The 19738-nt window shown below is 38.7% G+C and overlaps 1 protein-coding gene across 2 annotated transcripts in view; it reads left to right on the forward strand.

The window, feature by feature from the left end:
* The window catches only part of Rnf125 (ring finger protein 125), a 38487-nt gene that overhangs the window by 8862 nt on the left and 9887 nt on the right, over positions 1 to 19738 (forward strand). For both annotated transcript variants that reach the window (XM_047526976.1, XM_047526975.1), the window contains exons 2-4: positions 8518 to 8671; positions 13029 to 13123; positions 16611 to 16701. In XM_047526976.1, coding sequence (XP_047382932.1) covers positions 8518 to 8671; positions 13029 to 13123; positions 16611 to 16701 — 340 coding nt within the window. The remainder of the gene's footprint in view (positions 1 to 8517; positions 8672 to 13028; positions 13124 to 16610; positions 16702 to 19738) is intronic.

Here is a 19738-nt window from a genome sequence, read left to right on the forward strand (position 1 = left end):
CTCACCAATGGTCAGAGATGGACATGAAAACTACAAAGAACCAGCCAAGAGTTAAGAGGAAACCAGACTGGATTCTGGAGGCCAAGTGAGTGATAAATATTCAAGAAGGAAAGAAGGATTCACTATATCTACTGCTGCTGAGGTAGGAGGACTTGACTATGCATTGGATTAGCAACATGGAGGCCGCTGTGATCTTGATCAGTTTTGGTGAATAGTGGGCTCCAAAGCCTAACTGGACTGAATTCACAAGTGCCCAGAGGAGAGAATCAGAGACAAGGCATATAGAAAGTCCTCTCATGGAGTTGAAGGTAAAGGGAAGAAGAAAAATTAGAACAATAGCTCAAAATATTTGATCTATGAATTTCCAAAAATGACTATAAGGTGAAACTGCAGCTTAAGCATGAACCATCCAGGCCCTGATGCTGGAACAGAAGTGCACGGAACACCCAACTCCCGATGTACTGGGGTCTTACTTAAAATTGGATGAGTGAGGTCTTTTTACCATAATGATCCACACACTCTTCAGAGCCACTGTTCTAATAAAAGAGTGCTACTTTCCACATTGCCACTCCTTGAAGACGTGGCAAAGTAGTGTTAAATGTTAGCTGAATTAATTAGTGACTCCAAAACGAAAGATGGTTGGTATAATTTGGTGACTGCCCCTTAGGAGGGGACCATAATTCCGTGGTGTCAGTCACCGGATGCTATGTAGTTTTGTGTTTTGGGCTTGCAGTTTGGGTAATAGATAGTAGTCCTGTGATAGTTTTTGAACCCCATCAACAACTCTGTGCCTGTTAGTGATGAGAATTTCAGAAAGATGTAATTAAGCTGGCCCACAGTTTGCCTCCCCTGGTAGTTAGACTACTCCTTGTTTACTTAGCAGCATTAGTATTGTCATAGACAAATTAAATATTACTGACCTGCTGAATTATGTATGTTCTAACAGAACCTAAATAAGGTGGTAGATTGAGTTTTACACAGAGATTCCTCTTAGGTTCTGGTTTCTTGTCCTTGGACCAGCAGCACTGCAGAATTTGGGGCCCACCTCAGATCTACTGAATAGAAATAAGCATTTTAAAAAAGATCTCCAGGTGATCTTATCTTTAAAGTTTGAGAAACATAGCCTTCCTAGTCCTATTTAATTTACAATAAGATGAGACAGTGTTTGAGGTTTATGGAGAGGCACTCTTCTAAGATATTTAGGGTAAAGGATAAAATTTAAATTTATTTTATTTATTTTTTAATTTTTTTTAAAATTTAAATTTAAATGAAATTTAAAATCAACACACAGTAACGTGCAGAGATATGCAGAGGTAATTTTTGGAGACTGAAATACCAACTCTAAGACTGGGCTTTGATTACAACATAGTCAAATATATCAATACATCACAGGAAATCAGGAGGTCTGTTCATGGTGGGAGGGCCTTAGCTCCAGGAATAACTCACTGTACTTGGGCCCGTCCAGCATGATCCATTGCTGAAGAGGGAGTAGATTGTATTCATTGCCCTAGAATGAAATATTTCAGCCCAGACTCTTGTTGCTTTGAATAACAATTTTAACTTTGCTTATTGTATTTCCATCCTCATGTTTAATGAGGATGGATTTTAATTCAGCTTCATATTAGCATACCCAGAGTGAGATTAGACCTGCCACATGTTGCCAACAACCACATTCGAGATCAGCTCTGGATCTTTATTTTGCTTTTCTCTCTCTAGACCCGAGGAACTCCTTAATGACCTCCCTTTCCTTTTTAAATCCACTTAGGATTTGGTTTTGCTTTATCAGATTGGGCACATAAAGCTACCCAGGATCCTCAGCTGTCTTTTCCTGTTTCCTTCCAATACTTTGCTGACCTCCCTGTTGTAGGGGATTTTTGGTCAACCATTTAATTTAGGGAAACAGAATAGGGTTTATAAAATAACAACTAGGAATGAGGTAATGAACTTTCCATCTGGTTTCAGAGTTGAGTCATTATCTAGTTCTTCACTGATTTCCTCATGGATAGGGGTGAGATCAGTGCTGCGAATGAGTGTGATTACCTGCGGGAAGGGGCACAACCCATGTAACTTCCCAGAGATGAGATTCCAGAGTCACACGACATGAGCACAAGGAGCTTAGCAAGAGAAGCCAGAAAATTGGATTTGTGTGAAATCTGATGAATCGTGGTAACTGTTTGCATAACCACCACCATAAACAAGACCAAAAGCATTTCATTTCTTTACCCTAACAAATTCCCTCCCAGGGGCCTGGGGTTGTGGCTCAGTGGTAGAGCGCTTGCTATACACGTGTGAGGCACTGGGTTTGATCCTAACACCATGTAACAAAAATAAATGAAATAAAGTTATTAAAAAAAAAATTCCCTCCTAGCCTTTGCAGTCAGTTAATTCTCCCAACCACCAGCTCCAAGCAACTCCATCTGCTTCTGTCATCCAGTTTTAGAATCATGCAGTCAGTAGTAGTCTTTTGTGTCTGACTTCTGTCACTCAGCATAATGGGGCATGTACTTTATGTCATTTGATATGTTGAAACGCTTTTGCCTGTGCTTCCAAATTAAATCCTAAATCTGCCCATTTAATCCTATCATCCACTACTTTGCTGGTGGCAGCCACCATCTTCTCTTAAACTGCCTCTTAAAACAGACTCAAAACAGTACTCCTCGCTATGGCTCTTGTAAATCTGTAATCCATCTTTCTGTCTTCCTTTCCTTCCTTCCCTCCTTCCTTACTCTCTTCCTTCCTTCCAGTGGGACTGGGGATGAAACTCAGGGTCTTGCACATACTGGGCAAGCACTTTACCACTGAGCTATATCATCAGCTCTTTTTATTTTATTTTTTCATTGTTTTATATTTTATTTCATTTTGATACAAAGTATTGCTAAATTGCCCGGACTGATCCTGAAGTTGCTATGCCCCTGCCTTACCCTCCTGAGTAACTGGGATTACGGGTGTGTGCCACCACATCTGGCTTTTAGAATTTCATACCTGTACACTTTTTTGTTGTTGTTCAGGGGATTGAACCCAACAGTGCTTTACCAGTGAGCTATAACCCCAGCCCTTTTGACTTTTTATTTTGAGACTGGGCCTTGCTAAGTTACTGAGGTTGGCCTCCAACTTGTGATCTTCCTCAGCCTCCTGAGTTGATGGGAATACAGGCACACATCACTGTACCCTGCACTCTGTACACTAGAGTGAGAATGTTGAATTCAATTCTCTAGCTCTCATAAGTTGAATTTGATTACTATACTAATTTTAAGGAGAAAAAAAATTGTGTGCTTTTTTAAAAAATTTTGTTCTTTTCAGATATACATGACAGTAGAGTATATTCTGACATCTTATACATACATGGAGTATAACTTCCCATTCTTGTGGTTGTACATGATGTTTGTATATCCATATATGAACATAGGAAAGTTATCTCCACTTCATTCTACTGTCTTTCCTATTCTCATCTCCCCCCATCCCCTCATTCCCCTTTGTCTAATCCAGTGAACTTCTATTCTTCCCCTGCCCCCTTATTATGTGTTAGCATCTGCACGTCAGAGAGAATATTTGGCCTTTGTTTTTTGGGGACTGGCTTATTTCAGTGAGCATGATAGTCTCCATTTCTATCATTTACCAGCAAATGCCATAATTTCATTCTTCTTTATGGATTAGTAATATTCTATTGTGTATATATACCACATTTTCTTTATGCATTCATCTGTTGAAGGGTATCTAGGATGTTTCCACAGTTTAACTATTGTGAATTGAGCTGCTATAAACATTGATGTGGATGCATCACTATAGTGGGCTGATTTTAAATCCTCTGTGTATAGGCCAAGGAGTGGGATAACTGGGTCAAAAGGTGGTTCCTTTCCAAGTTTTCTGAGGAATCTCCACACTGCTTTCCAGAGTGGCTGCACCACCAGCAATGTATGAGTGTATTATTTCCCCACATCCTGGCCAACATTTATTATTACTTGTATTCTTGATAATTGCCATTCTGACTGAGTGAGATGAAGTATCAGTTCTTACTTTGCATTTTTCTAATTGCTAGAGATGTCGAATATTTTTTCATATATTTGCTGATAGATTGTATTTCTTCTTTTTTTTTTTTTTTTTTTTTTTTTGGGTGCTGGGGATCGAACCCAGGGCCTTGTGCTTACAAGGCAAGCACTCTACCGACTGAGCTATCTCCCCAGCCCCTGTATTTCTTCTTCTGAAGTATCTGTTCAGTTTGTTTGCCCATTTATTGATTGGGTGATTTGTTTTTTGAGTGTTAAGTTTTTTGAGTTCTTTATATATCCTAAGAGATTCATGCTCAATCGGAGGTACAGATGGCAAAGATTTTCTCTCATTCTGTAGGCCCTCTCTTCACGTTCTCGATTGTTTTAAAGGAGAAAATTTTAACCTCAGGTCTTTTTGAACTAAGTAGTTTTGCAGTCTTGTTTCTATATCCCACAAAAGAAGGACCAAGCTGTAGGGCATCTCGTGCCTTTCTATACCAACACTTTAAAATGGTTTTTATATATTCAGAATCAATACCTGTGGTCTCTTCCTAAACCCTGGCTTTCTGTTTTCTCCATTTAATAGTCATTCTTATTGAGTGATTGTGAATGCAGCTAATTGACTAGTCTATCAGATTTGCAACTAAATTTTCATATGATGCAGTAGCGTCTATATAATGCACATTTATGTTTCATGCCCTGTGTAGAGAGGTTAAGGGGTTTATATGAGGAACTCCAAGAAAAAAATGCCTCAAGGTTACTGTTTTTCACAAACATCCCCACTTTATAAACAGCCATAAAATGAGAAAGCACAGTATCACGTTCCAATTATTACAGGAGAAGTGGATAAACTGTCAAAGTGACTATCACGGTGTTATACCAGCATTTGTCTTCTGCTTGGATTGGCATAAAACTTAAATCATTTGAGAAGGAAAAGGTGGAAACTTGTAATTGTAAAAACCAAAGTGTTATCTGCTTGATCCTAAATAATTCATGTCAGACTTAGAGCTCTTGTACTTGCAATGTTAACATTGAATTGAAGGGCTGGGAATGTAGCTCAGTGGTAGAGACTTTGCCTAGCATGCATGAGGCTATGGGTTCCGTGCCCAGCACTGCCACACACACACACACACACACACACACACACACACACACACAAACACAAAAAATGTCCGGTTCCTGATATCCTAGTAACTCAGGAGGCTGAGGCAGGACGATAGAGAATTCAAAGCCAGCTTCAGCAACTTAGTAAGACCCTAAGCAACTCAGTGAGATTCTGTCTCTAAATAAAATACAGAATAGGGGTGGGAATGTGGCTTAGTGGTTGATTGCCCCTGAGTTCAATCCCCCGTACCAAAAAAAATGTACGGAGCTCAGTGGTAGTGTTTGCCTAGCATGCTCAAGCCTCCAGGTTCTATCCTTCACACTGCAGAAGAAAATCTATTTGAGTTAACATTTAAACCATTTGTATGAAATACCCTTTAAGACTACAATTTGAGCTGGAGATATAGCTCAGTTAGCAGAGTGCTTGCCTCGCATGCACAAGGCCCTGGGTTCAATCCCCAGAACTACAAAAAAAAAAAAACAAAAACCTACATTTTGAGAACCAATTCTTAGAGACCCAGAGACACAAGGCATACTGTGCCTTAGAGTTTAGAATTAACATTGAGAGAAGTAAAAGACAGACTCAAGTCTCCTGATTCCTAAAGCATTGACTGCTCTTTCTAACTAGGGCAGTTGTGGTGGAATGAATGGTTACTGTTCTTTGGGTCAGAAAACCCCAGCTTAAGACCAATCAAGGCCAGGCACTTCCTACGTACATGACCTTACAGAAGTAACTCAGTACCTCAGTTTCTTTGCCTATAAATGGAAATAGTGATCTTTCTCAGGGTTTTCTTATGGTTAAGTGAATTAAGGTATGTGAATGTGTTAAAATTTTGAGAAGAGTCAGTGATTCAAGTTTGAAATTATATTGGAATTGTTACCAAGCAACAATAAAAACAAGAGAAGAAACCTAGGCTGATCTGGGATTCTAGGTAAAGAGCAGGGCAGTCCCATCCATTTGCTGCTGCTTAGAACTTGTGGTCACTACCCAGTACTCAACTTCCAGAAAGGGTTCATGTGACCTGGCCTGCATCCAGTGCTCATATCTTTATCAGACGGCAGTGGGCACCTTGATTAAGGTTCCACTGAGGTCGTATCTAATGGAAGTGGGGTTACTTCTGCAGAGCAAGACACTACTGCAAGAAAAAGGGAATGAATGCAGGGCTGGTGTAAGATCCGGAAAATTCAAGCACTATGCAGCCTTAAGTATCCCCTGTGTGCTTAAAATAATTTAACAGCAGATTCTGAAGCGAGTACTTTTAAGAATCATTAATGGCTAATGTAACTGGGAATTCAAGGGAAACCAAAGAGCAAGAATAGTTTAGAAGATGAGTATGCTTGTCTATTATTAAAATTTATCATCAGAACACATTGAAATGCTACCTAGATGCCCATTAGCAATACAATGGGAAAGAAATTCTGTTATATTCACACAACATTCTCTACCAAATTAGAATGGACAATCTTGACAACACACAGCAATATGGATACATCCCTTAATCATAATATCGAATTGAAGAAGGCAAATTTGAAGAGTACATACCAAATTATTCCATTTATACAAGGTACAAAATGGTCGAACTAATCTTTGCTGTTAGGATTGAGTGATAATAACCACAAAGGATCATAAGCAGGAATGACAAAGCTGTGATCTGCTGATTGGTACATTTGATAAATACGTTATAACATTTTGTATATTAAAATATAGATACTGTTTTTATTATTGTTGTTTATTGTTGTTTGGTACCAGGAATTGAACCCAGGGGCACTCTACCACTGAGCCATATCCTCAACCCTTTTTATCTTTTATTTTGAGATAAAGTCTCACTTACTTGCTTAGGGCCTTGCTAAGTTGCTGAGGCTGGTCTTGAACTTGCAATCCTCCTGCCTTAGCCTCCCGAGATGCTGGGATTATAGGTGTGGGCCACTGCGCCCAGTTTAGATAATTTTTTTTTTAACTCGGTGATTGCATGTTAGCGATCAGAACTGTGACTGGAAGGTAGCAGGAGGGGAGATTCTGGGGTTTGGGCATGCTCTGTTTATTTGAGTGTGTTCTGTTGGTTGGTCACATTTCATTGAACTGTATGCCTATAATATATGAACTTTTCAGTATATATGACATACTTGAATTTAAAAAATTTAAACTTTTATATTTTGTGGTGATGGGGATTAAACTCAGGGCCTTGGGCATGGTAGGTAGCATCCCACCAGTGAGCCACACCCCTGAAAAGTTTAACTTTTAATATGTACTAATACTTCTAGATAGATATTAAGTGCTGAATAGTTTAAGAGGTACCAGATCATGCTAATGTGTATAACCTATCTAAAAAGACTAATTTCAATTCCATGTACACTTAGCCTTCGACAGCTCCTGTAAATAAGTCAAGATTTCCTGTGAATTCTCTTAAGATTTTATTATGATACCTCTAAATTAATCAGAATATATTTCTTGGCTCAGAGGACATTCTCTTGAGATTGATTTTGATTAGCTAATTTTGTATATCAAGGAATGACTTTAAAATGTTTTTCAAAAAAATTATAGCCAACTGTAGTGGCACATGCCTATAGTCCTTGTTATTTGTGTGGCAAAGGCAGGATTTTGATTTCAAGGCTGTCTGTGACCCTGTCTCAAAAATTATGTCTAGCATTTTTACTTTTTTGACTTACTGTTATTTTCTTTCTTCTTCTTCTTCTTTTTTTTTTTTTTTGGTTGCTGGGGATCAAACCCAGGGCCTTGTGCGTGCTAGGTAAACCCTCAACTACTGAGCTACACATCCCTCAAATCCACTGCTATTTTCTTGTCCAGTGCACAAAAATGCAGAGTCCAAAGACCAATTTTCCAAAAATTTGAGGTAAAGTAAGATTAGAGAAAAGGAAACACAATAGATATCTTTGAGTTAGTTTTTTAAACTTATTTATTTTTAAATGTTTACGATTAATTGATTAATTAATTTTGGTAACAGGGATCGAACCCAGGGGATCTTAACCACTGAGTCATATCCCCAGTCTTTTTTTTATTTTTTTTTAATTTCGAGACAGGGTCTCACTAAGTTGCTCAGAGCCTCGCTAATCACTGAGTCGGACCTCAAACTTGTGATTCTCCTGCCTCAGCCTCCTGAGTCTCTAGGAGTACAGGTGTGTGTCACCAGCCTGGCTCTTGAGTTAGTTTTAATACTCTTTCACTCACTCTGTGTTCTTTCTTTTGTTTATATAATTGCAAGTACATGTGGTGAGAGTGTGTGATCCCAGAGAAGTCTCATCAGGAAGGTGAGGGATTCTCTGGGAAGCGTAGGATGCAAGTGGACCTGTACTTTGGTAGTATGGTGCATAGTGTCCCAGGTGTCATTAAATTACAATTCACACAAACACACAGTGGTGGCTCCTTTATATCACTCAAAGTAACATATACTTGGTCTGTTTTGGGTAGATTCTGCCGTTCCTGTATTGCTACCAGTTTAAAGAACAACAAGTGGACCTGTCCATATTGCCGGGCCTATCTTCCTTCAGAAGGAGTTCCAGCAACTGATGTGGCCAAAAGAATGAAATCGGAATACCAGAATTGCACCGAGTGTGACACCCTGGTATGTGACATGAACGTGTTCATGGTTACTATCTTAGGTGACTGAGAAGATTACCACTTTGCCTGTGCTTTTTTGTTTGTTTTGTTTGGGGTTTTTGTTTTTGTTTTTGGTACCAGGGATTGAACTCAGGGATGCTTAACCACTGAGCCACATCCCCAGCCCTTTTCTATTTTTTATTTTGAGACAGGGTCTCACTGAGTTACTTAGGGTCTTGCTAAGTTGCTGAGGCCGGCTTTGAAGTTGCCATCCTCTTGCCTCAGCCTCCTGAGTCTGGGATTACAGGCGTGCGCCCAGCTTTGCGGGTGCTTTTGATCCCATCCTACCAGCTTTTCTTAGTGTTCTATCTCAATCTTTTTACTGGCGTCTCTCCAATTTCATACATATAGGCTGCAGACAAAACAGACCCCTGTACTATCTTTGCCTAACTTTTCAAGTATGATTTTTTGTTTGTTTGTTTGTTTGTTTGTTTTTTGTTTTAACTGGGGATTGAACCCAGGGACATTCTATTGCTGAACTACATCCCCAGCCTTATTTATTTATTTATTTATTTATTTGATGGTGCTGGGGATTGAATCCAGGGTCTTGCACATGCCAGGCAGGCACTCTACCACTGAGCTACATCCCCAGCCCCAGTCCCAGCCTTTTTGTTTTTCATTTTGAGACAAGGTCTTGCTATGTTGCCCAGACTGACCTTGAACTTGCCATCCTCCAGCCTCAGCCCACTAAGTAGCTGGGCATATTTCCACTTATATTATTCTGTTCTTTGAAGCCTTTATTGATCACTTCCTTGTTGTTGTAATCTCCACCTTTGGTACTATACTAGTCTGATCAGATTACATGGGGTCTTGGAGGTCATGCAAAAGGTTCTAGATTTTACTCTAAATGCAATAGTAAGCCATAGAAAGAATGGAAGCCTTTGCTGAATGCCAAGATTGAGCTTATATTTTTAAGATGGTCCTCTGGTATGTGTGGTGGGGAATAGAGGGGACAAGAGGGAAACTTGTGGAATCATTTAGGTAAGGAAACTGGATCAGCACAATGCATTAGGTATGGAAGAGGTTGTTTCAAGGCATATGTGGGATGTAGAATTGGAAAATGGTATTTGACTGGCGTCATTAAATGAGAGAGAAGTAACGAATAATTAAATTACATGAATAAGTGATAATAAGGGAACTAATAAGGGAAGCAAATTTGGAGTGGAATCCACAGAAATAAGTTTGGATATGTTAAGTTTGAGCTGCTAAGGGAAGATGCTGGGGAGGATGCATAGACATTCCACTCTAGAGAGAGTATTATTATTATTATTATTATTATTATTATACTAGGGATTGAACCCAGGGGTGCTTTACCACTGAACTACATCCCCAGACACTTTTATTTTTTATTTTGAGACAGGGTCTCGCTAATTGCCTGTTGAGGCTGGCCTCAAACTTGAGATCCTCCTGCATCAAGCCTCCCAACTCCTGGGATTATAGTCATGTGCCATTGCACCCAGCTCTTGACCTTTAAATGTAAATGGAGCCCTGTTGCATTTTTCCTTAGCACCCTATGCTTTCCCTTTATACTATTTGCACTCTTTTGTGTTTGTTTGTTTGTTTAACATCAGTTATTCCCATCAGGTTTGAGTGCCATGAGGGTAAAGGTGTTGGCTGTTTTACTGATGGTTACGTACCCAGTCTTTGAAACTGTTTACCGCCATCACACAGAACAGGAAAATAAAATTATCAAAATGGAATTTAAAAAAGAATAAAACAAATTAAACATAATCCACAGCAGTCTATATACAGGACTGTTCCTTGCTTCTCTGACTCAGGCAGATTGGGGGTCCAGCTGAGGGGTTAATAGGGACTGAGCACATTTCTCTAGCTACAAGCCCCTGACAAATTAATTCTTACTGTGGAGGCAGGAAGCCCCTGGTGCCAAATTGCTGAATCTCTCAGCTCTTTAGCTCCTGAGGATGACAGATCCCCTGATCCTTGCTGCTTGGCCTCCTTTTGGGCAGGGCCCTCATCCTCTTCGATTAGGCTGTTTCCTGCCACCTTCTCACCCCAGAGACCTTCCAGAGATCTTCCATGTGTCAGCCACAGCTGGGACCTTTGAAGACAAGGATGCCTAGGCAGCATGCACCTCCTCCAGCACCTTGCAAAGTGACTGGTGCATAGTCAGGGCAATGCATTTTATATGGTAATATAAGAGGTTTTGACTATATAATCTGTTCATGGCTACCTGACTTGAATTTATGCATGGTCTTTGGGGTTCAGACATCCTGAGATCAAACACTAGTTCTCTCAACTCACTCTGTATGATATGGGGCAAGTTATGAATCTAAGTTTTGGTTTACCTTTTTGTAAAATAAGAGGGAAAATAATGTTTGTTACGGAGTTGTTGTGAAGGTAAATTACATAAAAGTGGCTTTTAGCATAATATCTGGAAGATAGTAAACTAAAAATCAAAAGCTTTTCACCTTCTCAAGAATAGATTATTGCTTATTTTCACTTATTTTGTTATCATATAAAGTTTAGCATGTACAAAATCAAGCTTATGGTATACCATCACCCACTTCCTCCCCTCACCATCGATATCTCTCGGGAACAACAGCATTCTCTCTATTATCCAGGGTATAAATCTCCTTCCTTTTTTCAACCCCCACTCCCATGTATGATTAGTCACATGGATTTTGAGTTAGCTTTGAGGAACCTTTATTGCACCTGTCTCTGCTTTTCTATGCTTTTCCTGTTGCCAGGTATGCTTCATCCTTCAATGGCCATTTTAGACTTAACTTATTCTTCAGAGTCTGGGCCAGATCACCTCTTCTCAAAGCCTGGCCATAGTATCCCACTGTGCTCTTATCGATTTCCTGTGTGTCTATGCGTCCTTCTTCCTCTGTTAGATTACAAGCACCTTTAGAGCAGGCACGTGACTTGTGTTTCTTTAGCCATCTTGTACATTGTCTCAGATAATTTTGTGTCTAGATGATGAGCTTATCAATTCATCTATCCATAGATAGTTCCCAGGTCATTCATTTTCCTGAGGAATGCTTATCTCTGTTCAACACAGAGTTCAAAGAAAAAGACATTTTTTGTTCACTGAAGTATTAAGGAGATTGAAGGACCTTAATGTGTAAAGTTGGATGTTAAAGGTTGTAAACACATCTGTGTAAGATAGCCAGCTAGGTCAGTCCTAGTTTTTAATGTTTTCGATGGATATTGTAAAGCAAAGATTGTGGTTTTATTTTTCTGCTAGCTTTTATTTATGCCTTCTGATCAACAATTGTAACTGTTTCCTTGACATGGTGAATTTCATGTTTGAGTCTGAACTTCCGTAGCTTGGGTAAAATGAAGCAGAGTGGGTCAGCCACTTACCACAGCTGTACAAAACTTCCTTTAGTATGAGATCTTATCAGAGTTCTAATGAAACCTTTAGTAGAATGTGTGTTATGTTAGCAACAGATCCCTCATGGTTAGCATCTCTGAATGTATGTCTGTAGGAACAAGGGCTCTTTATTTTACCTTGATAAAAATGGACTGCAAGAACTGTTTTTTACATTTGCTCTTCAGGAACTGTTATGTATGCTATGTATTGTGAATTCATGTAGTACTGCTAGGTATATTATAAATCCATGGTATTTATATCTTTACCTAAGGCATGGGGTTTCTTTAAGTTTGTGGACACCTCTAAAATTGATATATTTATTTTTCTTATTTCTCTTTACTTCTTTTCTTTCTGGCTCTCCTTTTTTTACTTCTTTTCTTTCTGGCTCTCCTTTTTTTTTTGGTGCTGGAGATTGAACCCAGGGTCTTGTGCATGCAAGGCAAGCACTCTACCAACTGAGCTATATCCCCAGCCTCTTCTTCCTTCTTAAATTTTTCCTTCCATCCTCCTTTCTTTTTTCTTTTCTTTTCTTTTTTTTTTTTAGTTGTAGATGGACACATACCTTTACTTTATTTATTTATATGTGGTGGTGAGGGTCAACCCAGTGCCTCACACAGGCAAGGTAAGTGCTCTAACCACTGAATTACGACCCCAGTCCTTTCTTTTTCTTTACCAGTTTTCTTTTTCTTCTTTTTCCTCAAAATCTATTTATATAATGGCATGCAAAAAACAATATTTGGTTACTATACATCTTTTCACTTTCAAAGAATAATGCTTTTTTCTAAACATGTAAGTCCCCTAAGTATTGGAAAGACTTAAAAATAGTCTTATTCTTGGTAATGCCTTTACTTTCTGGTGCTGTTTCATTACTGCATCCATTTATTCAACTGACCCCATGGTATGGTTTTACTTGGGAGTTATAAAGTTGGATCACACAAAACCCCTTTCAAAAGTGAGCTTGTTTTGAATTCGCTTTTCTATATAGGTTTGCCTCAGTGAAATGAGGACTCACATAAGGACTTGTCAGAAATACATCGATAAGTATGGACCACTACAAGAACTTGGGGAGACAGCAACAAGGTTTGTTTCAATACAACATAATTTAAGGCTAAATTTGATGTGTCCATAAAGAATTTATGGGCTGGAAAGTTTGACATTTTTATTATGAAAATATGGAGTTATGTTTAGGTTCTTCACCATAATACTTGGTGCCGGTGATTGTTAATAGTAACCATTGTGAGAGAATTTTGTTCTATTTTAAAATTTGCATAGGGGAAAACAACTGGAGACATTGGGGCAACTTCCTCAAACAAGTTTGTATTAAGGAAGACCAAAAATAGAATGCAGAACTGTTAAATTTCTGATAGGTTCTATTCTGTAATAGATTCCCGAAGTAGATTGTGATGAAAAGATTATTCATCTTTACTCTTTCTTTTTAATATTTTTAGTTGTAGATGGACACAATACCTTTATTTTATTTAGTTTTTTTATGTGGTGCTGGGGATCAAACGCAGTGCCTCATGCATGCTAGGCAAGTGCTCTACCACTGAACCACAACCCCAGCCCTTTACTCTTTCTTAAAATATTATTATATTTCTTTACATGTGAATTGTACCTTTTTTTCCCCCTTTGGTACCAGGTATTGAACCCAGGGATGCTTAACCACTGAACCACATCCTAGCCCCATTATTTTTTTTATTTTGAGACAGAGTTTTGCTAAGTTGCTTAGGGCCTTGCTAAATTGTTGACGCTGGTCTTAAAATTGTAATCCTCCTGCCTCAGCCTCCCAAGTCACTGGGATTTAGGCCTGCACCAACATGCCCAACTCACCTTTACTCTTTTTTTTCTTTTGTGACACTAAGGAGTAAACCCAGAGAAGCTCTACTACTGACCTATATCCCAGCCCTTTTTATTTTTAATTTTGTGACAGGATCTCACTAAGTTGCACTGATAGCCTCAAACTTGTGATCCTCCTGCCCCAGCCTCCAGAGTTGCTCAGATTATCGGTGTATACCACCATACCTGGCTCATCATCTTTCCATCACCTCTGCTTGGTTTCCCAGCTCCTTCCCTCTCATTTTTCACATTTCCTTTAGAAGGAAGTGTCATCTCAGTGTATCTTCTAACAAGGGAACTACAGGCCTGGGACAGGTATCCTGATTACTTTGCCTTTTTAGTTGGGTGATTCCACTTGGGGGAAGGTAGTCAGGGGTGGAGGTGGGAGTTGGTGTAACAGAGGATATTGATCATTAACTATTTTTTTCTTTAAAAAAGAAAAAGAAACAAATCTCTGATGGAAAGGGTAGTTTAGCTGTATCAGAGTAATTAGAAAATTTGGAGTGTGCCCCTGTTAACAAAACTAAGAAGTGATTTGTATTCTCTTGCTTAGACCATGGCTTTGAAACCATTAAATCTACTAGTTTCCCACCACTGGTATTCAGTATGAGTATAATTTCTTTTCTCCTTCCTGAAATGTTAGTTCTACCTATTTTAAGAAATATACTCAAGCCGGGTGCGGTGGTGCACACCTGTATCCCAGCACCTCAGGAGGCTGAGCCAGGAGGATCGCAAGTTCAAAGCCAGCCTCAGCAACTTAGCAAGGTGCTAAGCAACTTATTAAGAGACCCTGTCTCTAAATAAAATACAAAATAGGGCTGGGGATGTGACTTAGTGGTCGTATGCCCCTGAGTTCAATTCCCCCACCACAAAAAGAAAAAAAGAAATGCACTCAAAATAAGAGCTTAAACATTATACCCTAAAGTCTAAGTGAGCGCGCCTTTCCTTTGTTCTACTAGAGACTGCCTTGCAGACATACCTGTTCTTATGGGATTAGTTTTACATTGTGATGTTACACATTTTAAGTGAGCATTGTAGCTGTAAGCAGATTATGGCTTCTGCTGGACTGACCACAAGGACCCTTGAGAAGGAAGGATAATAAGTGGGTTGAGAAAGTGTGTGGGTTTGATTGCAAGGTTGATGGGCTTTATGAAAATTTAAAAATATATGAAAGCTAATTTAAATCCTAATTTCTTTTGCTAGTTATAATTACATAGTAAGGAATTTTAAAAATAGATGGAACTGGGGGTGTAGCTCATTGGTGGAGTGCCTGCTTAGCCTGGGAGGCCTTGAGTTCCATCCCAGGCACTGGAAAAAAAAAAAAAAGAAAGAAAGAAGGAAAAGAAAATACAGAACTTGTTAATTAATCAATCTTATAGGCCAGATTTATATTTTCATTTATGATAGAAATCTTTGCTTTATAGAAGAATTAACTACATGATTCAAATATTGACAGCTCTTATACAGGAAGTTTATCCAGAGTAACATTCTGAGCAAACAGGAAATGACTAGTATAATGGAAAATAAGAAAAACTCCAAGCCTCCCTACTGTTCCTAAGAATTTAAGGCAGTGTAGCACAATATAAATGATGTTGATCTCATTTAATCTAAAATTTTTCTTATAACCACATTTGAAAAAGTAAAAAGAAACAAGTAAAGCCAGGTGTGGTGGGCCACACCTATAATCCCGGCCACTTGGGAGGTGGAGGCAGGAGGACTGCCAAGTTTAAGGCCAGCCTCTACAGCTTAGTGAGACCCTATCTCAAAATAAGAAATAAAAAGGGCTGGGAAGTTGTAGAACACCCCGGGGTTCAATTCCCAGTAACCCCCCACTACAAAAAGAAAGAAAAGAAAGAAATTAACTTTTTTTTTTTTTGGGTGGTGCTTGGGATTGAACCCCAGGGCCTTGTGCGTGCGAGGCAAGCACTCTACCAACTGAGCTATATCCCCAACCCAAGAAATTAGCTTTTAATATATTTTCTTTAATACAGCCAAAGTATCATTAAGACACGTAATCAGTAAAAAGTTATTGAGATAGTTTACATACTCTTTATGACATTAGGCCTTCAAATTTCAATGCGAAAGTCAGGGTTGTAGCTCAGTGGTAGAGCATTTGCTCAGCACGTATAAGACTTCGGGTTTGATCAATGGGTATTTTATACTTTCAGCCTGATTTTTCAATTTGAACTAGCCTGATTTCATATGCTTAATAGATATTGGACAGCACAGAGGTCAGGGATAATTACTAAGTACTCATAAGGACAACTAAAGATGAATTTTCATTTTTCATTGGAACTAAGAATGTGTAGTGGACACCCCTAGTGATGCTCATGAAGTTGGAGAACAAATAACACCCAATTCAGATGGTACTTGAATTAGGAAAGAAAGGAAGAAAAAGGCAACCGAGAGATAGCTGGGTGGTATGATCATCAGTTTCTCAGTTAATTGCACTTCTCTCCCAAAGGGACTAAAGTACTTCAAAAACTCTGTATCTGTTTCTCTGCCCGGTTCCTCTTAGGACACACATTTACATTTCTCACAGGGAAAAACACAGGCACCAGCAACGTTCTCAGGAGAGGAAATAAAGTATTAAGTCAGGGAAAGAACTAGGATTAGATAATCAACCTAACTTTTCCTTCTTCTCCTTCATCTCCAGTGAAGTGATTGCTCCAGCTTAGCTGCCCATGATTTTAGTAATGTTTGTAATTCTACTCATGTTTGCAATTTCCAGGTGTGTATGTCCATTTTGTCAGAGTGAACTGGATGAAGACAGTTTGTTGGATCATTGTATTACGCATCACAGATCAGAAAGGAGACCTGTGGTAAGGATTCTTGTTACCTATGTATTTTCGCAGTGTCTTAATTTAAGATGCGTTAGAAAATCCATTTAATAGATTTAGTTTCTTTTTCTCCTTCCCCTTCTTGTTCTTGGTGTGTGTGTGTGTGTGTACTAAACCCAGAGCCTCATGCAGGCTAGGCAAGTACTCTACCACTAAGGGACATCTCCAGCCCTACAATTTTAGATGCAGTCATTCTTACTCTGTTTTTACTGTTCTCAGTAGTAAGGAAAGTCTAACAATAAACAAATAATATTGAATCCCTTTAAGAAAATATTTAAAACTTCTCCAGGAAGAAAAAACCTGCCCATTTTGAAGCAAAATACTCCTATCATAAATGTAAGTTTTTAAGTGTCTTGGAAAGCTAAGAACAGAGGTACAGAGGTAAGAAATTTCCTTCATTTAAGAAAAGTCATTGATTTTAAGAAACCTAAGACATGTGTTATTCTATTGTACATGGCTTGTCTTTCTCTCTGAAATACTTTTATTTTTTATATCAGACAGGGATATTTTCTCCTGACATTTCCAAGGACTCTCACTCTCTTTGACATTCCAAAAAAGGAGACTAAGCAGACCACAAAGGAAGAGAAGGGTTTTATAGGTTCTTTATAAAGCCAATGGTCCTTGAGTACTAACTCCTTGTGAATCTAGATTGTTCTAAAGATGGTAACTGCTTTACTGTGTCATTGCTTCACCTTTTCCAGAATGGAAAAGGGCTTTATTTTTAAACTTCAACATCTTAACTTGCCATCTGTATCTGTTGATGTTTCTCTTACCCAACAGTTAAAATAGAACACAGTGCTCCAAAAATGGTCAGGGAAGGAGACTTAAAGAACCATCATCACCAGAGCCAGGAGTGATGTTGCACGCCTGTAAACCCAGCGACTCGGGAGGCTGAGACGGGAGAATGGAGAGTTCAAAACCAGCCTTAGCAACAGCAAGGCACTAAGCAACTGAGACCCTGTCTTTAAATAAAACACAAAATAGGGCTGGGGATGTGACTCAGTGATTGAGTGCTCCTGAGTTTAATTCCCAGTACCAAATAATAATGATAATAATAATAATAATAATAATAAGTTTAAAAGGGTGGGGATGTACCTCAATGGTAAAACACTGCTGGGTTCAATCCCCATTACTGGGGGAAAAATAATCAGTGATTATTCTAGATAATTGAATGCTATCAGTGCTATTTGTTATTTAGCATTTTACTAGCTTAAAAAAAATGATTAAGACATACTTCTGGTTTGATAATGATTCTCAGTAAAATGAAGTCCCAAAAGACTTTTCTGTAGGCACTGGAATTAGGAAAGGTGATCCTTACCACAACTAGGTATAAGAGCTAGAATTTCAAGCTTATTCCCTTCTATTTCATCTTTTTTTTTTTTTTTTTTTTTTTTTTTTTTTTTTTTTTTTTAAGGAAATCATGTTTTTTTTAGGGCAACAGTTCTCAACTTTTCTGGATTAGAATCACCCAGAGGATTTGCTTAGGCACAGATGCCTGGGCTCTGCCCCTAATGTGTTTGATTTAGTCAGTCTGGGCTGGTGCCAAAGACTTTGCATTTCTTTCTTTCTACTTCTCCCCCGACACCCAACCCTCAAAGCTGACATCAAACCCAGGGTCTCATACTAGTGCTCTACCACAGAACTACACTGCCAGCCCCCAAATTTGCATAAGTTCTCTCAGGTGATTCAGATGCTGAAAATTGAGGACCTCATCCTGAGAATCATTTTTTTCTTTAAAACATTGAAGAAAAGGCAAGCTAGACATAGGACTGTATTTTTCATTTGATTATTGTTGTTGTTGACCTGTGTTAGATGTTCTATAACCTAGAGACTTGGAGAATAAAAATCCTTCCAAAAGACTCTTCTCATCTGATTTAAAGTGGAAAGAAACATCTGTTTCCAACCATATCGACAGTGGTCTTTGTTTTAATCCTCTGGCATTCTATATCAGGAGATCTATTCCCTTTTCTTAGCAAGGAAATCACTTTGAGTCTTCAGTTTAATCATCTGTAAAACAAAGTAGAGAACATCACCCAGTGGTGTTGGTTATCTTTGGCATTTTAGTTTCACAAGAACAATTAATGAAGATTTATTACAGGCAAAGGGACAATTTGTAATCAATGGTCTCAAAAAATTTAAACCCCAGGATTAAGGGAGGTCAACTGAAGGCATCAGTAGGAGAATATTGCCATTACTTACACTGGCCCTGTCCTTTAGGGGTTCCTGCTTTTTCCACATCCCTTCCTCTGTCTGTGATGATTTCCCCACTGGCCTGGTTAGCTCATTCTTCAAGACTCACCTCTGTAACCAACAGCTTTGCTGAGCCTGTCCAGACTTCCTGGGCAAAATCAGTGATTCCCTTTTCAGGTCCTATATTCAAGGTCTTGAGTCATTATCTATTCATATCTTCAATGTAGAACTTGCTGTGCTATATTGAAAATATCTGCTTAAGCAATGGGCAACCTTTTATTACTTGTGCTAAGGACTGAACTTCATAATATTACATGATGTATTGGTTTAAATCTGTCCGTAGCCCTGGAGCACAGGAACAATTCTTATTTTGCAGATTAAAATGCATTATTTACATAAGGACATTTCAGTGGGAAGTTAAGATGAAATTAGAAACTATCTTCTGGCTACTGGGAATAAGGGACATAGGACAAATGTAAGTTTCTTTCTGCAGAGAGCCCCAACTCTTTGAGGATAGGGATCAAATAGAAGTAAATGTATGACAATTGTTGAATTCCTACTACAGATATGGCTCATTAAGGACATCGTCTCTAAATACAATAGCTACCCTGCAAGTGTGTAGTACTTTCCCCATCTCACAGAAGAGGAAACATATATGCCCAAGGTCATACATCTAGTAGGGTTTGAACCTAAAGGTGTCTAACTTCAAAAATATGTTATTAGCCAGGGGTGGTATAATTATAATGGACCAATTAAAAAGATAAATAGAAAAGATACCAATAGAGTAGCAGAGGGGGATCCTGAGGACGGAAAGGGAAGAACTGGGAAA

The sequence above is a fragment of the Sciurus carolinensis genome, chromosome 15, assembly GCF_902686445.1.
Source record: "Sciurus carolinensis chromosome 15, mSciCar1.2, whole genome shotgun sequence".
NCBI lineage: Eukaryota > Metazoa > Chordata > Mammalia > Rodentia > Sciuridae > Sciurus > Sciurus carolinensis.